This window comes from Oncorhynchus keta, chromosome 17 (assembly GCF_023373465.1).
Source record: "Oncorhynchus keta strain PuntledgeMale-10-30-2019 chromosome 17, Oket_V2, whole genome shotgun sequence".
NCBI classification, from domain to species: Eukaryota; Metazoa; Chordata; class Actinopteri; order Salmoniformes; family Salmonidae; genus Oncorhynchus; species Oncorhynchus keta.
In genome coordinates, this window is record NC_068437.1 from 29,488,654 (window position 1) to 29,513,543 (window position 24,890).

Consider the following 24,890-nt stretch of genomic DNA (forward strand, 5'->3'; position numbering starts at 1 on the left):
GAACAGAGTGCTCTATGGTAAAGGTGGGGTTATGGTATGGGCAGTCATGGGCAACAAACCCAATTGTATTTTATCGATGGCAGTTTGAATGCACAAAACTACCGTGACGAGTTCCTGAGACCCTTTGTGAGGCCCATTTTGTTTCGGTGTCTGTGACCAACAGATGTATATATGTATTCCCAGTCATGTGAAATCCATAGATTAGGGCCTAATGAATGTATTTCAATTGACTGATTTCCTCATATGAACTGTAACTCAGTATAATCTATGAAATTGTTGCATCTTGCGTTAATGTTTTTGTTCAGTATAGAATAATAAAAGAGTGTGTGATTTAGTTTAGAGCTCAGCAGATATACGGTGGTGGTGTTGTAGCTCTGGTATGGTGTCCCTGTGTGTCAGCATTGCATCTTCATAAGAGCTGTCACTGTGAAGGCCTTGTTAATCCAGCTCTGAGACTAATCACAGTCAATGCCTGCATCCCCTGCTCCCCCTGCACAGCTCCCCTGTTCCCCCTGTTCTCAGCACAGAGCTCCTGCTCAAACATATTTAATTAAAGGAATTGATGATGGTTGGCCCAGGACTCAAAGGTCTCTGCTCGAGTGGAAACCTAGTAACAGCCATATCATTACAAGGTTGACCTCTGGAAATATTATGTCTTCGACTCTGACACACATGTAGCGTGATCCTTCTAGACTTCCATTAGTATGTGTTGACATTATGTGCTGCCGAAGTGTTTGTGAAATTGTAGTTGAAAAGCATTACAACTTTATCTCGTTTTACAGATATAAGTCATAGAATGTATGCACACATGACTGTAAGTCGCTTTGGATAAAAGCGTCTGCTAAATGGCATATATTATTATTATTATTATTATTAATATTTTGGAGGCTTCAGTTTGGACTGAGGCCAGTATGCCACCTGGAGAGATGTGAGAGACTGGTCCATATTTAGCCAGGGAGAGGGACTGGGGGACAGGGTAGTGTAGAGAGAGGACAGGGACAGGGGGAAAGGGTACTGCAGAGAGAGGAGAAGGATTTGTATACAGGGTACTGTAGATATGCTGTTCAGGTACACAGAGTGAGCTGTTGTTTCATCTTCCTCCACTATTTCCCCCACCACCCCTCCCAAGTGTGTCCTGTCACAAAGCAACAAGAGGTGAATGTAGAAGAAAACAGAAAATTGAACCTTATCTGTTTTTAATGAGTTATGCAAATGAGTTTGTGGTGTAGTTCATTTACAAACCAAGGACATTTTAATCTGAGATGTACTTTTGTGGCGGGGGGATAAAATGATTAAGCATAACATGATGATTTCACCTTGAGTTGAAACATTTTGTGGATGAAGACAGTGCTGTGGTAATTTAAAAGGTGAATATGCAATTTTACTCTGATGAGAGACAGTGATTCAGTCATGATTATGTTGTTATTTATGAGCCACTGATTTTCAGGTAATCAAAAGAGCACACTCAATTACCTTTATAAAATATCTGATATAATGTAACTGCTAGCATCCCCATTCATATTCAGTGACAAGCTCCTCCATTGGCAGATTTGAATTCACCTACTCTTAAACATCAACAGGATATAGCTTATTGAATGCCTCTTTCACAAGGGTTTTGATTCATGCGTATGGTTTTATTCTATTTCTATTAATAGTTTCCTGCGTCTCTCAGCACCAGTCTACTGGTCCTGTGTCTCTAATGAGGCTATTGTGTTGGCGTAAGAGGTGATCAGAGAACCAGGAAGTGTCAGAGCTTCTGATGACCAATTAATTGCCTGATGGGTGACAAGGCTCCTCTGATTAGCATATGTATGAGCTCGAAGCCACATGCTTGTTAGTGCTGATTACATCCTCACACAGACCAATGGAGGATGGAGAGAAGTGGGGAGAAGTGGAGTGGACGGGGCTGCCATTCAGTGATGACTTAGACAGGATATTCAAACCGTCAGTTTTATCTTTTAAACAATATTACGAGTTCTTCATTTACAGATCTACAAAAAAGACTGATTATGATTGCTTTCTGAATACGTTGATACTGTTTGACGAGAGAAGCCATATTCATGTTATATGAAGCTGTGGTCGTATATTTAGTAGGCATAGCTCTGCACTAGAGCTTAGCAGGATTGGCTGGGAACTGTGATCGGTTATCAGAAGGCAGCGAAGAATCATGTGTTATATACCATACATAAAATCAACGATACAATGAGCATAGAAACGATAACAGGAAACATAAAACAGTTAGGCTACATCCTCAGTGTAAAGAAATGGAGAAGAATTCCATTTGTCGTGCATTCTTTTTTAAATTATATTTTTTCTGTATGGTATGGTTTCAGCATAGACAAGTGGTGGACGGTGGTTGACAGAGCAGTAAGCCTGAGCAGGGCCGGCTCTAGCCTATCAGAGGCTCTAAGCATGATTTGGTTGGGAGACACATGCTTTTAGTGGCTCCCCTCTTTACGTCGGAGAGAGAAATGTACGTTTTAAAGTGAATTTCCTGCAATTCTACACAGTATGCCATAGGGCGTAGAGAAAATGTTGCAGTTTTAAATAAAGTTTCTGCAGTTCTGCTTATTTTGTCATGGGGCAGAGAGGAAATGTTGCTATTTTATAAGACATTTCACGCAATTCTACACATTTTGCCATGGGCAGATGTTTTGTTGTTGTTGCAGTTTTTAACCAAGTTTTCAGCAGTTCTAAATATTTTGCCATGGGGCGGAGATACCCCGTGGCAAATACCGTATATCAGTGTATTTGGAAATATCCACGGGATGGTTTTTCAATATCGTTGAAACTATTTATTTTAAGTTTTTCAAAAAAATAAAAATATTTGTAGCTACTTTGTAAGTAAATATCTGCAGTCAACTTGTGCAATATGTTAGGAGATTGCGTTCCTGTGTTCACCTGTAACATTATTTTACATTTGACATTTTTACAGCTGACCGAGTCACGTGTTTGTTTGTAAATAGCACAACATGAGACAGATGAGTCCAGCTGTGTTTCTTATATTTTATATTAAAAGTCAACTGTGTTTCTTTGCTTCAATAGATTGATCAGGGACATGCAACTATAGTTTTTCTTCCCTGAAACTACATCAGTGCATCACATTCGACAGAAAATAGCTTCATTTTCATCAGATGACAACAGAAGTGCAACGCTATTTGGCTGGCAGCCACACAAGTACAGTGCCTTGAGAAATTATTAATTGACTTAGTGCACATTTGTTTGTGTTACAGCCTCAATTTAAAATTCATTAAATATGTTTTTCTCACCCATCTACACACCAAACCCCATACTGACAAAGTGAAAAAATGTTTTTAGACATGTTTGCAAAAAAAATGAAAAGAAATACAGAAATATATAATTTACATAAGTATTCACAGTATTCAGTATATACTGTGTAGAAGTACCTTTGACAACAATTACAGCTGTGAGTCTTTCTGGGTAAGTCTCTAAGAGCTTTCTACACCTGGATTGTGAAACATTTGCCCAAACTTCTTCAAGCTCTATCAAATTGGTTGTTGATCATTGCTAGAGAACCATTTTCAGATCTTGCCATATAACAAGTGACGAGGGTGTGAAGTAACACAAGCGTAGGTTAAATGGACGTTTCTCCAGAGAAACGACACATGACTTTTATTCAGGTAAAAAAACAACAGAATGTGCCACAGCGCTGGGTAACAATAAAACCAAACCAAAATCTAGCTCATCTTTGAGCCGTTCTACGCGGGTATTCCAGTCCATCTCTGCTACCGGACAGCTAAGCTGTTTATTTTTATTTTTTTTATTTTTTTTTATTTCACCTTTATTTAACCAGGTAGGCTAGTTGAGAACAAGTTCTCATTTGCAACTGCGACCTGGCCAAGATAAAGCATAGCAGTGTGAACAGACAACACAGAGTTACACATGGAGTAAACAATTAACAAGTCAATAACACAGTAGAAAAAATGGGCAGTCTATATACAATGTGTGCAAAAGGCATGAGGAGGTAGGCGAATAATTACAATTTTGCAGATTAACACTGGAGTGATAAATGATCAGATGGTCATGTACAGGTAGAGATATTGGTGTGCAAAAGAGCAGAAAAGTAAATAAAAAAAATAAAAAAACAGTATAAAAACAGTATGGGAATGAGGTAGGTGAAAATGGGTGGGCTATTTACCTATAGACTATGTACAGCTGCAGCGATCGGTTAGCTGCTCGGATAGCTGATGTTTGAAGTTGGTGATGGAGATAAAAGTCTCCAACTTCAGCGATTTTTGCAATTCGTTCCAGTCACAGGCAGCAGAGTACTGGAACGAAAGGCGGCCAAATGAGGTGTTGGCTTTAGGGATGATCAGTGAGATACACCTGCTGGAGCGCGTGCTACGGATGGGTGTTGCCATCGTGACCAGTGAACTGAGATAAGGCGGAGCTTTACCTAGCATGGACTTGTAGATGACCTGGAGCCAGTGGGTCTGGCGACGAATATGTAGTGAGGGCCAGCCGACTAGAGCATACAAGTCGCAGTGGTGGGTGGTATAAGGTGCTTTAGTGACAAAACGGATGGCACTGTGATAGACTGCATCCAGTTTGCTGAGTAGAGTGTTGGAAGCCATTTTGTAGATGACATCGCCGAAGTCGAGGATCGGTAGGATAGTCAGTTTTACTAGGTAAGCTTGGCAGCGTGAGTGAAGGAGGCTTTGTTGCGGAATAGAAAGCCGACTCTTGATTTGATTTTCAATTGGAGATGTTTGATGAGTCTGGAAGGAGAGTTTGCAGTCTAGCCAGACACCTAGGTACTTATAGATGTCCACATATTCAAGGTCGGAACCATCCAGGGTGGTGATGCTAGTCGGGCATGCGGGTGCAGGCAGCGATCGGTTGAAAAGCATGCATTTGGTTTTACTCGCGTTTAAGAGCAGTGGGAGGCCACGGAAGGAGTGCTGTATGGCATTGAAACTCGTTTGGAGGTTAGATAGCACAGTGTCCAATGACGGGCCGAAAGTATATAGAATGGTGTCGTCTGCGTAGAGGTGGATCAGGGAATCGCCCTCAGCAAGAGCAACATCATTGATATATACAGAGAAAAGAGTCGGCCCGAGAATTGAACCCTGTGGCACCCCCACAGAGACTGCCAGAGGACCGGACAGCATGCCCTCCGATTTGACACACTGAACTCTGTTTGCAAAGTAATTGGTGAACCAGGCAAGGCAGTCATCCGAAAAACCGAGGCTGTTGAGTCTGCCGATAAGAATATGGTGATTGACAGAGTCGAAAGCCTTGGCGAGGTCGATGAAGACGGCTGCACAGTACTGTCTTTTGTCGATGGCGGTTATGATATCGTTTAGTACCTTGAGTGTGGCTGAGGTGCACCCGTGACCGGCTCGGAAACCAGATTGCACAGCAGAGAAGGTACGGTGGGATTCGAGATGGTCAGTGACCTGTTTGTTGACTTGGCTTTCAAGAACTTAGAAAGGCAGGGCAGGATGGATATAGGTCTATAACAGTTTGGGTCCAGGGTGTCTCCCCCTTTGAAGAGGGGGATGACTGCGGCAGCTTTCCAATCCTTGGGGATCTCAGACGATATGAAAGAGAGGTTGAACAGGCTGGTAATAGGGGTTGCGACAATGGCGGCAGATAGTTTCAGAAATAGCGGGTCCAGATTGTCAAGCCCAGCTGATTTGTACGGGTCCAGGTTTTGCAGCTCTTTCAGAACATCTGCTATCTGGATTTGGGTAAAGGTGAACCTGGAGAGGCTTGGGTGAGGAGCTACGGGGGGCGGAGCTGTTGGCCGAGGTTGGAATAGCCAGGCGGAAAGCATGGCCAGCCGTTGAGAAGTGCTTATTGAAATTTTCGATAATCGTGGATTTATCGGTGGAGACCGTGTTTCCTAGCCTCAGTGCAGTGGGCAGCTGGGAGGAGGTGCTCTTGTTCTCCATGGACTTCACGTGTCCCAGAACTTTTTGGAGTTGGAGCTACAGGATGCAAACTTCTGCCTGAAGAAGCTGGCCTTAGCTTTCCTGACTGACTGCGTGTATTGGTTCCTGACTTCCCTGAACAGTTGCATATCACGGGGGCTATTCGATGCTATTGCAGTCCGCCACAGGATGTTTTTGTGCTGGTCGAGGGCAGTCAGGTCTGGAGTGAACCAAGGGCTGTATCTGTTCTTGGTTCTGCATTTTTTGAACGGAGCATGCTTATCTAAAATGGTGAGGAAGTTACTTTTAAAGAATGACCATGCATCCTCAACTGACGGGATGAGGTCAATGTCCTTCCAGGATACCCGGGCCAGGTCGATTAGAAAGGCCTGCTCACAGAAGTGTTTTAGGGAGCGTTTGACAGTGATGAGGGGTGGTCGTTTGACTGCGGCTCCGTGGCGGATACAGGCAATGAGGCAGTGATTGCTGAGATCCTGGTTGAAGACAGCGGAGGTATATTTGGAGGGCCAGTTGGTCAGGATGACGTCTATGAGGGTGCCCTTGTTTACAGAGTTAGGGTTGTATCTGCGTAACAACAAAAGAAAACAGAAACACAACAGGCTTGTCCTTACTGGGGTCAATAATATTGATATCGAAACCCTGTCCAGTTGGTTTTCAATATCCCTCCCAGCGTTGGAGGGCTCTGCATATCAGATCTTGCTGCTCCAGACAAAAATCAGATCTGGCCAAAACCAGGTTCAAAGAGTCACCACCCAAACAATTTTTCAAGAGTGTCCCGGCCAAGATAGGCAGCACCAAGTCATTACAAAAATTACCACCACCCAATCTATTTTTCAAGAGTGTCCCGGCCAAGATAGGCAGCACCAAGTCATTACAAAAATGAGAGACAAACAACATGAAAAACTACAAGTAATCTAAAAATCTAGTAAAAACCATACAATTCACAAGAGTATAACAAAATCAAAAACAGCAAATTAAAAACATTGACAGGTCTGGGAATCATTCTAGTTTTTGCATTGTCTAGGGTTTTTTGTATTGTCTAGCTTTTTGTAGGTCTAGGTGATTTGTATGTCTATGGTGGCCTGACATGGTGCCCAATCAGAGGCAGCTGTTTATCGTTGTTTCTGATTGGGGATCATACACTGCTCAAAAAAATAAAAGGAACACTTAAACAACCCAATGTAACTCCAAGTCAATCACACTTCTGTGAAATCAAACTGTCCACTTAGGAAACAACACTGATTGACAATACATTTCACATGCTGTTGTGCATATGGAATAGACAACAGGTGGAAATTATAGGCAATTAGCAAGACACCCCTGATAAAGGAGTGGTTCTGCAGGTGGTGACCACAGACCACTGATGTTTTGGTCACTTTTGAATGCTGGTGGTGCTTTCACTCTAGTGGTAGCATGAGACAGAGTCTACAACCCACACAAGTGGCTCAGGTAGTGCAGCTCATCCAGGATGGAACATCAATGCGAGCTGTGGCAAGAAGGTTTGCTGTGTCTGTCAGCGTAGTGTCCAGAGCATGGAGGCGCTACCAGTTGACAGGCCAGTACATCAGGAGACGTGGAGGAGGCCGTAGGAGTGCAACAACCCAGCAGCAGGTCCGCTACCTCCACCTTTGTGCAAGGAGGAGCAGGAGGAGCACTGCCAGAGCCCTGCAAAATGACCTCCAGCAGGCCACAAATGTGCATGTTTCTGCTCAAACGGTCAGAAACAGGCTCCATGAGGGTGGTATGAGGGCCCGACGTCCACAGGTTGGGGTTGTGCCAGAGAACACCAAGATTGGCAAATTCGCCACTGGCGCCCTGTGCTCTTCACAGATGAAAGCAGGTTCACACTGAGCACATGTGACAGACGTGACAGAGTCTGGAGACGCCGTGGAGAACGTTCTGCTGCATGCAACATCCTCCAGCATGACCGGTTTGGCGGTGGGTCAGTCATGGAGTGGGGTGGCATTTCTTTGGGGGGCCGCACAGCCCTACATGTGCTCGCCAGAGGTAGCCTAACTGCCATTAGGTACCGAGATGAGATCCTCAGACCCCTTGTGAGACCATATGCTGGTGCGGTTGGCCCTGGGTTCCTCCTAATGCAAGACAATGCTAGACCTCATGTGGCTGGAGTGTGTCAGCAGTTCCTGCCCGTTCCGGCCCGTTCCCCAAGACCTGAATCCAATTGAGCACATCTGGGACATCATGTCTCTCTCCATCCACCAACGCCACGCTGCACCACAGACTGTCCAGGAGTTGGCGGAAGCTTTAGTCCAGGTCTGGGAGGAGATCCCTCAGGAGACCATCCGCCACCTCATCAGGAGCATGCCCAGGCGTTGTAGGGAGGTCATACAGGCACGTGGAGGCCACACACACTACTGAGCCTCATTTTGACTTATTTTAAGGACATTACATCAAAGTTGGATCAGCCTGTAGTGTGGTTTAAAATAAATAAGAATGTACGCATACCACGCTGCGCCTTGTTCCGATCCTTTTAACGAACGTGACAATATCAGGGCCAGGGTTAGGTTGCACGTTACCTGATATCAACGAAAGAAGAATAACTAGGCACCTTTGTTTAAGAGTTCCTGCAGACAAAATGTTGAATGGACGGGAGAGCTGTAACGTCGTTCTTCGTTTGTGGAAAGAGAGTCGGACCGAAATGCAGCGTAGTGGTTACTCATGTCTTTAATGAAAGGAAAAAAGCGATACATGAAATAACTATACAAATACGAAAACAACAAACGGAACGTGAAACCTATTACAGCCTATCTGGTGAAACTACACAGAGACAGGAACAATCACCCACGAAATACAAAGCGAAACCAGGCTACCTAAATACGATTCCCAATCAGAGACAACGAGAATCACCTGACTCTGATTGAGAACCGCCTCAGGCAGGCAAGCCCATACAACACCCCTACTCAGCTGCAATCTCAATAATACAAAAACCCCAATACGAAATACAACATAAACCCATGTCACACCCTGGCCTGACCAAATAATTAAAGAAAACACAAAATACTAAGACCAAGGCGTGACAAGAGCACATTGTCAGATTTACTCACCCAGCAACAATGTTAGTTTTCTCCAGAGTTCAGTAAAGTCAGTGCACAAAACAATACCACGAAAATTGTCATTTTCTCTGACAAATGTAAAATATAGAGGCCAACGAAGGTAAGGGGAGAGAGGGACAGCGTGTATGTATGAGTCTGAATGTGAGTATTTGCGCGTGTGAGTAGATTGGGTGTTGAGGTCGATAGAGAGAACGGGTTGGAGATTGTTGAGCTGCCACTGACAGCCAGGCAAAGAGCAAAAAGGAGCAGCTTGGACGAGACCCTCCGCAGACGAAGAAGGAACTCAGGCCAGCCAGAGATAGGGTTACTTTGGTCAACTGCCGAGTTGAGGAGGACCTGCGATCTTTACACCAGCAAAAACAAAATAGTTTGCACTTCACAACAAGGAAGTTACTCAGCCATAAATAAATAGGTTATTAGTAGGTTAAAATGTACTAGTCACAGACAAACGACTTGATATGCTGCCATCTGGGATTTGCCATCTTGGAGTCTGACAACTAAGTTAGGAAAACGCCTGTATCTTTGTCGTGACTGGGGTGTAATAATACACCATCCAAAGTGTAATTACTAACTTCACCATGCTCCAAGGGATATTTCATTTTTACTAATAGGTGCCCTTCTATCCGAGAAAACGTCCCTGGTCTTTTGTAGTTGAATCTGTGTTTGAAATTCACAGCTCGACTGAGGTACCTTCCAGATAATTGTATGTGTGGGGTACAGAGATGAGGTAGTCATTTAAAAATTATGTTAAATACTGTTATTGCAAACAGAGTGAGTCCATGCAATTTATTATGACTTGTTATGCAGATTTTTACTCTTGGTATAACAAAGTGGTTGAATACGTATTGACTCAAGACATTTCAATTTTACTTTTTTATTCATTTGTAAAAATTTCAAAACATAATTCCACTTTGACATTATGGGGTATTGGCACCATCTGGGAAGATGAGACAGAGAGGGCTGCCTCCCTTCTAGTTCTTTGGAAACGTTGCTGTATTTAGTATTGTATGTATTATTTCTTACATTGTTAGCACAGAAAATTGTATGTGTTATTACATACAGCCGGGAAAAACTATTAGATATCAGAGCGACGGTAACTCACCAGCACACCAACATTACGACCAGGAATACAACTTTCCTGAAGCGGATTCTTTGTTCGCACCACTCAGGGCAATTGAACTGATTCCAGAGGCCAACCCAAAACAACGCGGGCTGAAAAGGGGTACTTGGAGTGTGCACACCACCCACACTTCTGAGTATATTACTCACTAATGTTCAGTCCCTGGATAACAAAGCTGATGAGATCAGAACAAGTGTTTCTTTCCAGAGAGACATCAGGGATTGTAAAATACTTTGTTTCACGGAAACATGGCTCTCTCGAGATGTCCTGTCACAGTCGGTGCAGCCATCTGGATTCTTAGTTCACCGCACCAACAGGAATTAACAGCTCTCCGGGAAGAAGAAGGGCGGGGTTGTATATTTCATGATTAACGACTCATGGTGTAATTGTGATAAAATACAGGAACTGAAGTCCTTTTGTTCACCCTACCTAGAATCCCTCAAAATCAAATGCTGACCGTATTATCTCCCAAGAGAATTTACTTTGATTGTAGTCTATAGCTCAGCATTCAACACCATAGTACCCTCCAAGCTCTTCATGAAGCTGGAGGCCCTGGGTCTGAACCCCGCCCTGTGCAATTGGGTCCTGGACTTCCTGACGCGCCTCCCCCAGGTGGGGAAGGTAGGAAACTACACCTCCACTTCGCTGATCCTCAACACTGGTGCCCCACAAGGGTGCGTACTCATCCCTCTCCTGTACTCCCTGTTCACCCATGACTGCACGCCTCCAACTCAATCATCAAGTTTGTTGACGACTCAACAGTATTAGGCTTCATTACCAATAATGACGAGACAGCCTACAGGGAGGAGGTGAGGGCTCTGGGAGTGTGGTGCCAGGAAAATAACCTCTCACTCAATTTCCTCAAAACAAAGGAGATGATCGTGGACTTCAGGAATCAGCAGAGGGTGCACCCCCCTATCCACATTGACGGGACAGCATTAAAGAATGTGGAAGGTTTGTCGGCGTACACATCACTAACAAACTGAAAGTTTTAAAGCAAGTTTTCTGCAGTTCTACACAATTTGCCATGGGCCAGAGAGGACATTTTGCAATTTTATAACAAATGTCATGCAATTCTGCACATTTTGCCATGACTTATTCAGTGTCAATGATATCTAAGTGAGAGTGACTAACAAAGTCAGTGAGGTATGTGCTCTGAGTGTCTGGTTGGTATTCGGCCATGAGTTCTATAAGTTTAGAAAACTGGCTAGACTAATATACCAATAAAAAAATTGATAATTGAGTAACTATCAGTGACTGACAAAAGTGGAGATAACTGCTGATGCACAACCACATGTTGAACTTGTACTTTGTGTATTATATTATTCTAACTGTGAACAGTAATTTGAGACCCCGAATTGTTAAAATATATATATATATTTGGTCGGGGGCCCCCTAGCGGACTCTAAGTGACCGCTTATGCTTGGAGCCGGCCCTGAGCTTGAGCTATTGTGTTGCAGTGAAGCTGAACACAATGTGAGGTTGGAAAGAGAGCACATCCATTTCAGTCTCTTAACAAAAGCACCTAATGGATCTGCTGCTGTCATAATTAGCTGACCTTGCTCTATGACCACATGCTTTCTGAAGTATTGAATCGTTTTGTCACCCCTGTTAGCTCGGGCATGAAATAGCCTGCTGGCAGTTACAATGTGATGTTATGGTAACACTTGTAAACACTTTATAAAGTATACATAACCTTTTCTAATATTGGAGTGCGTATGGAGAGATTATGATATGTAGGTCATTCCGTGAAATGAGTGCCTTTTGCGTCCCTTTGATATTAATCGTAGACATTGTGCACCAATGCTATATTTTAAAAGCCGGTTATATTAATTGCGGTGCATTAAACCTGGAAAATTAATTAAAACTGCTTTTTTATATGAATAAAGGCTTGTTAAAGTGTCCCTCCTTGCACCCTCTGACTTCTAGGAAGATTTTAAGCCACTTAAGCCCAACATTTCTCAAAATGTTCACCATTATTGTAAAGCCCTAGTTATTATTGTTGCTTTGACAAAGTCATTTCTGAAGATTGTTATTTATTTAATGTGATCAGTGATTCACTTACCTTTGTCCCTTATTTTAAGGTCAACCCTGTTACATGAATTGAACTCTCGCTTTAATGTGGTGAATCTATTCCTTTAAAAATAAAACATCAAAAGAACCATTGAACTTCTAATAGTCAAACCATAGTGTAAAAGCAGGTGAGCTGGTTCTACTCTTTTTGGCCATCTTGTGGTGTTTTGTGTTGGAAGAGTGAGCAGGTCGAACATAACATGTCAACCCTGTTACTCATAGAGGCTAGAAATGTTTTAACAATACATTCTTTTTATTTGAAGTTTACTTTCAATCGCTCTGTCACAAGGGTATTTAGGGCTGTTTTAAGATGATATCTTACAGTCAACCCAGTTACAGATGTCAGCTCTTAACTTGATCACTCTTTTGTCGGGGAGAATTTCCCTGCTGCATGAGGAAATTCCAATGAACCTCGTGAGTCCCTGCAAATCTATTCTATTAAGGCAAGTCATTCAGGTTCTGAGGCAGCAAAGCATCCCCAAGCCATCACACTACCACCACCATGCTTGACCATTGGTATGAGGTTCTTACTGTGGAATGCAGTGTTTGGTTGTCACCAGACATAATGAGACCCATTTCATCCAAAAAGTTCACTTAAGTTTCACACAAAGTACCTGGAAGCACCTGGATGATCATCAAGACTCTTGGAAGAATGTTCTATGGACAGATGGACTAGCATTAATAGAAGGGATCATGAAATTGTGCTCTGTATCAGAGAATTCAACAGGAGAATGTCAGGCCTTCTGTCTGTGAGCTGAAGCAGATCATTAATAGAAGGGATCATGAAATTGTGCTCTGTATCAGAGAATTCAACAGGAGAATGTCAGGCCTTCTGTCTGTGAGCTGAAGCAGATCATTAATAGAAGGGATCATGAAATTGTGCTCTGTATCAGAGAATTCAACAGGAGAATGTCAGGCCTTCTGTCTGTGAGCTGAAGCAGATCATTAATAGAAGGGATCATGAAATTGTGCTCTGTATCAGAGAATTCAACAGGAGAATGTCAGGCCTTCTGTCTGTGAGCTGAAGCAGATCATTAATAGAAGGGATCATGAAATTGTGCTCTGTATCAGAGCATTCAACAGGATAATGTCAGGCCTTCTGTCTGTGAGCTGAAGCAGATCATGCAGTGGGACAATGATCCAAAACACAAAATCAAGTCTACATGAAAATTGCTACAATGCAAGTTTTGGAATGGCCTACTAAAAGTCCAGACCTAATCTCATTTGAAATGTTGTGGCAGGATGTAGAGATGCCATTAGCAGAGTGCATGCAGGAGCGTGTGACAGACAGAGAGGAGCAGGCAATGGATTTACTAATTATTTCTGATTTCGGGCAGGGCCTTAAATTTGGCAGAAGCAATCAGGCCTGGGTAGGGTAGGGCCTGAACGTCGCAGACATGGGTAGGGCTTGGACTTGAGCTTTTAATTCATGCCTGTGCAGGGCTCTATAGCTAATATTTCTCTGTCAAATCACAGTTATGACAAGATAGCAAGAACCAAGGTCTGGAATGTGTTTCATAAGACACTCGTTCTACAACACCTTGCTTTTAAAGTAGCTTGCACCTTCGCTAGTTTCAAAGTTTCATCAAGTCATGTAAAGACATGTTACCGTTGAAACAATATCAACTACAAGTTGAATGCCTGTGGTCTTCAGTCAGCTCAGCTGTCCTACAACAAAATATTTTATAACTGGCTAGTTTTGTCTGGCCTCATCTCTCCTTATGTCCAGTGTTAGATCTTTCCCGGGGGACACATCTCAAAACCATAAGATGCCTTCAGGTGTAGGCTACCTGTGGACATTGCACACGCATCTTGTGCTCCAGCTTGAGTGTAGATACATTTATCAATGTGTGTGTTCGTGTTACAAAGATAAGAAAGAATATTCTGAAAATATATTGACATGTTTATTAAGACATTATGCCTATACTTACCTAGCAAATAAAAATAAGTTGTGTGTAGAGTATAACTTCAGCTGTCTAACCAGAATGAGAATGGCTATTTATCTATTTGCCAAATCTAAGGCTCTGTCTTCAAGTCTCCAGTGCAGGGTTGTCCAACATTTTCTAGCATTAGGGCTACTTTAAAAATAGCTACATTTTTTAAATAGCTTTCAAATTGGCACATTATTCTCCTCTCTTCCCTGGCTACTTGGTGTATCAAGAGATGTACAGTACCAGTAAGCATTTTGAACACACCTACTCATTCAAGGGTTTTTCTTCATTTTTACTATTTTCTACACTTCTTCAAATAGCCACCCTTTGTCTTGATGACAGCTTTGCAAACTCTTGGCATTCTCTCATCCAGCTTCATGAGGTAGTCACCTGGAATGCGTTTCAATTAACGGGTCAAATCAAATTTTATTGGTCACATACACATGGTTAGCAGATGTTAATGCGAGTGTAGCAAAATGCTTGTGCTTCTAGTTCTGACCGTGCAGTAAATATCTGACAAGTAATCTTAACAATTTCACAACAACTACCTTATACACACAAGTGTGAAGGAATGAATAAGAGTATGTACATATTAATATATGGATGAGTGATGGCCGTGCGGCATAGACAAGATGCAGTAGATGGTATAGAGTACAGTATATACGTATGAGATGAGTAATGTAGGGTATGTAAACATTATATAAAGTGCCATTGTTTAAAGTGATTAGTGATACATTTATTACATCCAAATTTTAATTATCAAAGTGGCTAGAGATTTGAGTCAGTATGTTGGCAGCAGCCACATCACAATGTTAGTGATGGCTGTTTAACAGTCTGATGGCCTTGAGATAGAAGCTGTTTATCAGTCTCTCGGTCCCAGCTTTGATGCCTTTTATCTTCTATTGTAATTCACAGCCGATATAGAGACTACCTATCAGCATGGAGGTTTTCTGGGACTACCTTGCCAAACGTCAGTCATCATGCCTCCTGTATGGTGTCCTGTATAAGACAGGAGTTCCCAAACATGCTTGAGGAATACACAGGGTAACCCTCCCCCTATTGATATTACCAATTGATTAAAAATATTGACAGGCGATAAAAAGTAATACATTGTATAATCTTGTCTAATTTGAATGCTGAGTCCAAGATATCTCCAAATTCAGACATCAGTATCAGCCTGTCTTTCAGTCAGCCAAAATGCTGAAGAGTTGATGAGTGGCACATGTATTGAAAGCAAGATATTACTCAACACTTGTGATGTACTGTCTTATTATTAATCAACATTTGTTCCTTCTGAGGTGTTTACCTATTGGCATGGCAGTGTAGATCAGCTCCAGGCCCCTATCGTTACAAATACTGGTCATGAAGGAGCCTGACTTTGGCTCCTATATCCGACCCAGCTCCTATAGCCATTTTTTAAAATAATTTCAACGTTTAAATGATAAGAAAAAATAATGAAATTCCGTGAATTCACAATTCAAATGTGCAGTTCAATCTACCGTAGTCCTGGCTACCTACCAGATGGCACTCACCTTACTGCTGCTGTCCTCTGCCCATTCAGCAACAATGGTAGTTAATGTATGTTTAGGTTTTCTGCTGTGTGCCTCTCCTGCATGTTCTGAGTTGTCAGTACATGGGACTTCATGTCCCCCTTGTCATTAATGTGATGGCTCATTGCAGTGATGTATGACAGCGTGTCCATAGACGTCCACCAATCTGTTGTTAACACCTCATATGATCTTTAAGAGTTTGCGCTTTGTACTTGCAGAGCAATCGCTGTACAATTTCTCCATCTGTGCCGTCACAGTTTTTCGACATGGCATCTTGTAGATATGCCATTAAGACACTGAAGCCGACATCCTCTACCATATATTTGTAATCAGTACCATCCTTCATTTATGTTTGCCTTAGAAAATACACTATAAAATGTTATGAGAACATGCATGTTGTTTTGTGTTAGCAGACAAAGCCCCCGAATGCTAGCTAGTTAGCTACCTAACTTGCTTATCTGGATTAGTTATCACTAATCTTTGTCTGAGTAGAAATGAGCTAACATTAGCTAGCCAGTTCGAGTTGAAACATTTTTGAAATGCATTGGAAGTTTGCACCAACTTTATGGAAGCTCATTTTCACTCCTATTTGCCGAGCTAAATGTGCGTGCGTTGCACCCATATGCAGACTTGGCAACATTGCCAATATCCACATAGAAGCTGGGGCCGGACCACAACGTGTTGTCTCTGGGCAATTGGGCATCATTGGCAGAAGTGGGCACGTAAGTCATTTATACGCAACCCTTAAGTAAGTCATGGTGAACTCACTTACAGAACTATGTTTTGGACGAGAATGACTTTATGACCAAATTGATCATATTTACGCTTTATAGTCAATTTTGACACTAGAATAAATGTTTCTGACTCATCTTGATGCCACATAGGCCATTTTTTTAAAGGAGACGTTGGTTTTTAGGGTCAGTTGCTCTTTTTTAAAATACTTTTGGGATGGGGAACATGTATTTTATGAAGTTGAATATGTGCTCTTTGTGATAGAAAGTTAGAATTAGGCAAAATCAAAAGGTTTTATTGACAACAATATTCAAAAGGCACCCAGTTGGTTGAACAACTCATGTTGCAAAGGCTTTTGTTAGTTCTGAACCCTGGGCCCTGACCCCAGATGCTCACACTCAGCAAGGGTGTGGAAGTAGAGGTATTTTGGGTTTGTTTCTGGGAAAACACAGGGGATCCCTGGCATAGCTGGATGTGGTGTGGACTACAGGCCTATGCCTGGCCATGACAGAGGGTGTGTTACATCACTCAATAAATCTCCTGTCAGTACGTGACGTTCCCATGCAATACTATTAATTTACATTACTAGTCTCTGGAACCAGCACTAATCCCCTTGAGAAAGAGTGTTTTTGTGTGTGTGTGTGTGTGTGTGTGTGTGTGTGTGTGTGTGTGTGTGTGTGTGTGTGTGTGTGTGTGTGTGTGTGTGTGTGTGTGTGTGTGTGTGTGTGTGTGTGTGTGTGTGTGTGTGTGTGGTCTCACCATTGACTTTCTTGAACATGCAATATATATGGATTAAATGTAATATTTTTCTCACCCATTTACACGCAATACCTCATAATTACAAAGTGAAATCAATGTCTTTTAGAAATGTTTGCAAATTCATTGAAAAACAATACAGAAATATCTAATTTACATAAGTATTCACACCCCTGAGTCAATACATGTTAGAATCATCTTTGACAGCTATTGCAGCTGTAAGTCTTTCTGGGTAAGTCTCTAAGAGCTTTGCACACCTGGATTGTACAATATTTGTCCATTATTCTTTAAAAAATTCTTCATTGGTTGTTGATCATAGCTGGAGAACCATTTTCAAGTCTTGTCATAGATTTTCAAATAAAAACTGTAACTCGGCCACTCAAGAACATTCACTGTCTTCTTGGTAAGCAACTCCAGTGTTGATTTGAACTTGTGTTTTAGGTTATTTCCCTGCTAAAAGGTGAGTTCATCATCCAGTGTCTGGTGGAAAGCAATCTGAACCAGGGTTTCCTCTAGGATTTTGCTTGTGCTTAGCTCCATTCTGTTTTTTTTTATCTTGAAAACCTCCCCAGTCCTTATGATTACAAGCATACCCATAACATGATGCAGCCACCACTATGCTTGAAAATATGAAGAGTGGTACTCAGTAATGTGTTGTATTGAATTTGCCCCAAACATAACACTATGTATTCAGAATAGAGGTCGACCGACTATGATTTTTCAACGCCGATACCTACACCGATTATTGGAGGACCAATAATAGCTGATACTGATTAATCGGACGATTTTTATATATATATATTTGTAATAATGACAATTACAACAATACTGGATGAACAATGAACACTTTTATTTTAACTTAATATAATACATAAATAAAATCTATTCGGTCTCAAATAAATAATGAAACATGTTCAATTTGGTTTAAATAAGCTAACGTTTAAGTTCCTTGCTCAGAACATGAGAACATATGAAAGCTGATGGTTCAATATTTCCATTTCTTCAATATTCCCAGTTAAAACGTTTTAGGTTGTAGTTATTATAGGAATTATGACTTGTCAACTATTTATCTCTATACCATTTTTATTTCATATACCTTTGACTATTGGATGTTGCCAGTCTAATGTTGGGAGTTGATAGGCTTAAAGTAATAAACAGAGCTGTGCTTCAAGCATTGCTAAGAGCTGCTGGCAAACGCAGTAAAGTGCTGTTTGAATGAATGCTTACGAGCCTGTTGCTGCCTACCACCACTCAGTCAGAATGTTCTATTAAATATCACATCATAGACTTAATTATAATATAATAAACACAGAAATACGAGCCTTTGGTCATTAATATGGTCAAATCCAGAAACTATAATTTCGAAAACACAATGTTTATTCTTTCAGTGAAATACGGAACCGTTCCGTATTTTATCGAACGGGTGGCAACCCTAAGTCTACATATTGCTGTTACATTGCACACCTTTCATTGTTATGTCATAATTATGTACAATTTTGCAAATTAGTTCACAGTTTGCAATGAGCCAGGCGGCCCAAACTGTTGCATATACCCTGACTCTGCTTGCACGGAACGCAAGAGAAGTGGCACAATTTCCCTAGTTAATATTGCCTGCTAACATGAATTTCTTTTAACTAAATATGCAGGTTTAAAAATATATACTTCTGTGTATTGATTTTAAGAAAGGCATTGATTTTTATGGTTAGGTACATTTGTGCAAAGATTGTGCTTTTTCGGCAATGCGCTTTTTTAAAATCATCACCCGTTTGGCGAAGTTGATGTAGGCTGTGATTCAATGATAAATTATCAGGCACGGCGTTGATTATATGCAACGCAGGACAAGCTAGTTAATCTAGTAATATCATCAACCATGTATAGTTAACTAGTGATTATGTGAAGATTGATTCTTTTTTATAAGATACGTTTAATGCTCGCCAGCAACATACCTTGGCTCCTTGCTGCAATTGCGTAACAGTTGGTCAGCCTGCCACGCAGTCTCCTCACGGATTGCAATGTAATCAGCCATAATTGGCATCCAAAAAGGCCAATTACCGATTATTCTGAAAACTTGAAATCAGCCCTAATTAATCGGGAATGCCATGCCGATTAATCGGTCGACCTCTAATTCAGAACAAAAAGTTCATTGCTTTGCATACTTTTTGCGGTTTTACTTTAGTGCCTTGATGCAAACATGATGATTGTTTTAGAATATTTTTATTCTGTACCAGCTTCATTCTTTTTACTCTGTCAATTAGGTTAGTATTGTGGAGTAACTACATCCATCCTCAGTTTTGTCCTATCCCAGCCATTAAACTCTGTAATTGTTTTGTCACTATTGGCCTCATGGTGAAATCCCTGAGCGGTGTCCTTCCTCTCCGGCAACTGAGTTAGGAAGGATGTCTGTATCTTTGTAGCGACTGGGTATATTGATACACCATCCAAAGTGTAATTAATAACTTCATGATGATCAAAGGGATATTCAATGTCTGCTTCTTTTTTACCCATCTACCAATAGGTGCACTTCTTTGAGAGGCACTGGAAAACCTCCCTGGTCTTTGTGGCTGAATCTGTGTTTGAAATTCACTGCTCAACTGAGTGACCTTGTAGATAATTGTATGTGTGGGGTACAGAGATGAGGTAGTCATTCAAAAATCATGTTAAACACTATTATTGCACACAGAGTAAGTCCATGCAATTTATTATGTGACTTGTTAAGCACATTTTTACTACTGAACTTGTTTAGGCTGGCCATAACAAAGAGGTTGAGTACTTATTATTTCAGCTTTTAATGTTTCATTAATTTGTATGAAAAATAATATAATAATAATTACACTTTGACATTTTGGAGTATTGTGTGTAGTCCAGTGACAAAACATCTCAATTGAATCCATTTAAAATTCAGGCTGTAACACAACACTATATGGAGCAAGTCAAGGGGTTTGAAGACTTTTTGAAGACACTTTTTGAAGACACTCTGCACATCTTTGAATATGTGCACTAATGTGAACATTTCAACATGTTTTTCTATGTATCCTATAAGTTGTGTGTGTGCGCAGTGTGCGGTCCACGTGGGTTATCTGTGCATGCGTATGGAATATCCCCATATCTCACACACATGTAGGGCTGGAACAATTACCGTATAACTGTGTAAACGATGGATATTGATTGAAGACCGTCATGAAAATAAAATAACCGTCATAACTGTTAAAAAATATATATACAGTATACAAAACATTAAGAACACCTGCTCTTTCCATGACATAGACTGACCATGTGAATCCAGGAGAAAACTGTGATCCCTTATTGATGTCACTTGTTAAGTCCACTTCAATCAGTGTAGATGAAGGGGAGGAGACAGGTTAAAGAAGGATATTTATGCCTTGAGACAATTGAGACATGGATTGCGTAGAAAACAAAAGTATGAAATAGTATTCTCTCACTACTGTAAATCGCTCTGGATTAGAGTGTCTGCTAAATGAGTAAAAGGTAAATGTGTATGTGTGCCATTCAGAGGGTGAATAGGGACAAAATATTGATGTGCCTTTGAACGGAGTATGGTAGGAGGTGCCAGGCGCAATAACCACTACATTTTTTCAAACAAACAAACAAATATTTATTTATTTATTTTGCTATTCGAACTGTTATTACGGTGGCCACGGTCATTTGGCTGACCAATGACTGTCTCATGAACATCACAGCCCTACACACGGTGATTGAAAGTGAGAGGTGGTGAATAAAGGGGATGTATTTTGCTCCAGCATCTCCTGCTCTACCCGTGTGTCACATCCCCACACCGTGTCACATCCCCACACCGTGTCACATCCCCACACCGTCTCTGCAGAGGTACAGTCACAGTGCTGTTCTCCTTTCTGCTCTACCCGAGTGTCACATCCCCACACCGTGTCACATCCCCACACCGTCTCTGCAGAGGTACAGTCACAGTGCTGTTCTCCTGTCTGCTCTACCCGAGTGTCACATCCCCACACCGTGTCACATCCCCACACCGTCTCTGCAGAGGTACAGTCACAGTGCTGTTCTCCTGTCTGCTCTACCCGAGTGTCACATCCCCACACCGTCTCTGCAGAGGTACAGTCGCAGTGCTGTTCTCCTGTCTGCTCTACCCGAGTGTCACATCCCCACACCGTGTCACATCCCCACACCGTCTCTGTAGAGGTACAGTCGCAGTGCTGTTCTCCTGTCTGCTCTACCCGAGTGTCACATCCCCACACCGTGTCACTTCCCCACACCGTGTCACATCCCCACACCGTCTCTGCAGAGGTACAGTCACAGTGCTGTTCTCCTGTCTGCTCTACCCGAGTGTCACATCCCCACACCGTGTCACATCCCCACACCGTCTCTGCAGAGGTACAGTCGCTGTGCTGTTCTCCTGTCTGCTCTACCAGTTCACGGCAAATGTTTTTTCCTCAACCGGCCCAAATTAAATGGTGTAAAAAGATCATGCTGCTGTGGAGAGAGATTTAATGTAAATAGCAATAAGATGTGATTTGTTTTGTGGAAAGGTAAGCTATTTTTATATGCTACCTGACAAGCGCTTGTTACGCTTCAGACTAACGGTGTTATGGAGGTTTTCTTTGCTTGAGGCTTAGGAATTCTAAAAGCAGATTAGTTTATGTGGTGTAATTTGAACTGATGTAGAATATATTGAACACTGGTAGAATACATTAAACTACAGTAGGGTGGTGTTAGGGTTCACTATGACTCCTAGTGTTTGTAACTGCGTAATGCACTGCACTGACTGTACCAGTGTACATTGTCCATCATTGTTATCCACACATGGCTTCAGGAGTTAAATTAAGATAGGTGGTAACATTCCACTACAGTACACTTCACAGTTCCCCTGAGTGTGGTGTAACATTAACACGTTGCTGCTTTTGTACCGCTGATGAACGCAGTTGACAAATCTGTGTTATGAAGGGTGAATGATTTCTCTTCCATTGTATTTGGAACCCCTATTGGAATAGAGCCAGGCGTTGGCTTGGAATGACGCTAACATGGTCTGTACTAAGCACTAACCACCTGTGTGTTGTCCCCTCCATGACAGAAGTAATAACTGTCTCTGAACTGACCGCTAACCACTGTGTGTTGTTCTCTGTGTTGACAGAAGGAATGGCTGTGTCTGAACTGCCAGACCCAGAGGGCTCTCTCTGGACAACTGGGAGACATGGGAAAGATGGCCCAGTCCCAACCCATCAAGACCCAGGCCCAGCCCACAACACTCCCTGTAGTCGCAACCACCAAGACAGACCCCCAGCCTCCAGCAGCAGTAAGCAGCAAGGCCCAGCCTTTCTCTAAAACACAGCCCCCATCCCAGGCTGTGCCTCTCACCTCAGTGCCCACTCCGCCTACACCAATACCTGGCCTTGCACAAATGGAACCAAAGATGGAAGTCCCCAAGGCTGAAGCTCCCATGACTGTCGCCAAGGCTGAGGCTCCTGAGACGGAAGTCCGTAAGGCGGAGACAGAGGCACCAAAAATGGAGCCTTCTGTGGCAGAGTTTCCTAAGGCTTTGCTGCCTAAACCTGTACCACCTAAATCTGAACCACCCAAAACTGATGCTCCAGCAGTAGCTGCTTCAGTTGCCTCTGTCCTAGTGACTGAGGCCATGACTCCTCCTGCTCCTCTATCCACCACAGTGGCTACTGCTGTTGCTGTCACTCCAGCCACTGTGGAGGAGAAGCCAGAGGCTGAGACTCAACCAACAGAGCTACCTAAACTAGCAGAGGAGAAGGTTGAGAAGCAACCGAAACAACAGGAACCACTTTATGTTGCTCCACAACCAGTCCAAACTGATACTATCAAGGAAGTGGCCACTCCATTGGTTGAAAAGATGGATGATGTCCTTCCTGAACCTCAGCAGATACTCACTGAGAAGGAGACGGTGAAGGTAACTTTTTGTTTAACATATGAATCAATTTATTGTTGTTATCATAATTCCTATTCAAGATTGTGATCCCATACAACTATAGATCTCTGCCATAGTTATTAACTGTTCACACACATATAATTTGCTCCAGCCATAAACAGTGCATTCGGAAAGTTTCAGACCTCCCCTTTTCCACATTTCGTTACGTTACAGCCTTTTCTAAAATTGATTAATTGCAATATTTTCCTTATCAATCTAAACACAATACCTCATAATGACAAAGCGAAAAATAGGTTTTTAGAAATGTTGAGAAATGTATTAAAATAAAAATACAGAAATACCTTATTTACATAACTATTCAGACCCTTTGCTATGGGACTCGAAATTGAGCTCAGGTGCATCCTGTTTCCATTGATCATCCTTGAGTTGTTACTACAACTTGATTGGAGTCCACCTGTGGTAAATTCATTTGATTGGACATGATTTGGAAAGGCACGCACCTGTCAAAATATGTTCACACAGTTGACAGTGCATGTCAGAGCAAAAACTAAGTCACGAGGTTGAAGGAATTGTCCGTAGAGCTCTGACACAGGATTATGTTGAGGCACAGATCTGGGGAAGGGTACCAAAAGTTCTGCAGCATTGATGGTTCCCAAGAACACCGTGGCCTCCATCATTCTTAAATGGAAGAAGTTTGGAACCACCAAGACTCTTCCTTCGGCTGGCCGCCCGGAAATACTGAGCAATCGGGGGAGAAGAGCCTTTGTCAGGGAGGTGACCAAGAATCCGATGGTCACTCTGACAGAGGACCAGAGTTCCTCTGTGGGACAACTATCTCTGCAGCACTCCTCCAATCAGGCCTTTATGGTAGAGAGGCCAGACGGAAGCCACTCCTCAGTTAAAAGCACATGACAGCCTGCTTGGAGTTTGCCAAATGGCAAGATTGAACTCTTTAGCCTGAATGCCAAATGTAACATCTGGAGGAAACCTGGCACCATCCATACGGTGAAGGATGGCAGTAGCAGCATCATGCTGCGGGGAGGTTTTTCAGCAGCAGGGACTGGGAGACTAGTCAGGATGAATGGCGCAAAGTACAGAGAGTTCCTTGATGAAAACCGGCTCCAGAACGCTCAGGACCTCAGACTGGAGCAAATGTTCACATTTTCAACAGGACAACAACCCTAGTACACAGCCAAGACAACGCAGGAATGGCTTCGGGACAAGTCTCTGAATGTCCTTGAGTAGCCCAGCCAGAGCCCGGACTTGAACCCGATCAAACATCTCTGGAGAGACCTGAAAATAACTGTGCAGCGGCACCCCTCATCCAACCTGGCAGATCTTGAGATGATCTGCAGAGAAGAATGGGAGAAACTCCCCAAATGCAGGTGTGCCAAGGTTGTATGGTCATATCAAAAAATACTTCAGGTTGTAATCACTGCCAAAGGTGCTTCAACAAAGTACTGAGTAAAGCGTCTGAATACTTATGTAAATGTGATTTTTCAGTTTATTAAATGTTTTTTTTTGCTTTGAAATTATGGGGTATTGTGTGTAGATTGATGAGGGAAAACAACTATTTCATCAGGTTTAGAATAAGGCTGTAACGTAACAAAATGTGGAAAAAGTCAAGGGTGTGAATATTTTCCGAATGCACCGTATAAGACATACACTACCGGTCAAAAGTTTTAGAACACCTACTCATTCAAGGGTTTTTCAGAAGATATCCCTATTTGGTCAAATACCAAGTCCATATGGCAAGAACAGCTCAAGTAAGCAAAGAGAAACAATAGTCCATCATTACTTTAAGACATGAAGGTCAGTCGATGTGGAAACATTTCAAGAACTTCGAAAGTTT

At 42.2% G+C, this 24,890-nt stretch overlaps 1 protein-coding gene across 4 annotated transcripts in view; it reads left to right on the plus strand.

The window, feature by feature from the left end:
- Nucleotides 1–24,890, plus strand: part of LOC118396256 (protein piccolo-like) — a 98,810-nt gene that overhangs the window by 13,443 nt on the left and 60,477 nt on the right. For all 4 annotated transcript variants that reach the window (XM_052465837.1, XM_052465838.1, XM_052465839.1 and 1 more), the window contains exon 2: nt 22,277–23,059. In XM_052465837.1, the coding sequence (XP_052321797.1) occupies nt 22,277–23,059 (783 nt within the window). The remainder of the gene's footprint in view (nt 1–22,276; nt 23,060–24,890) is intronic.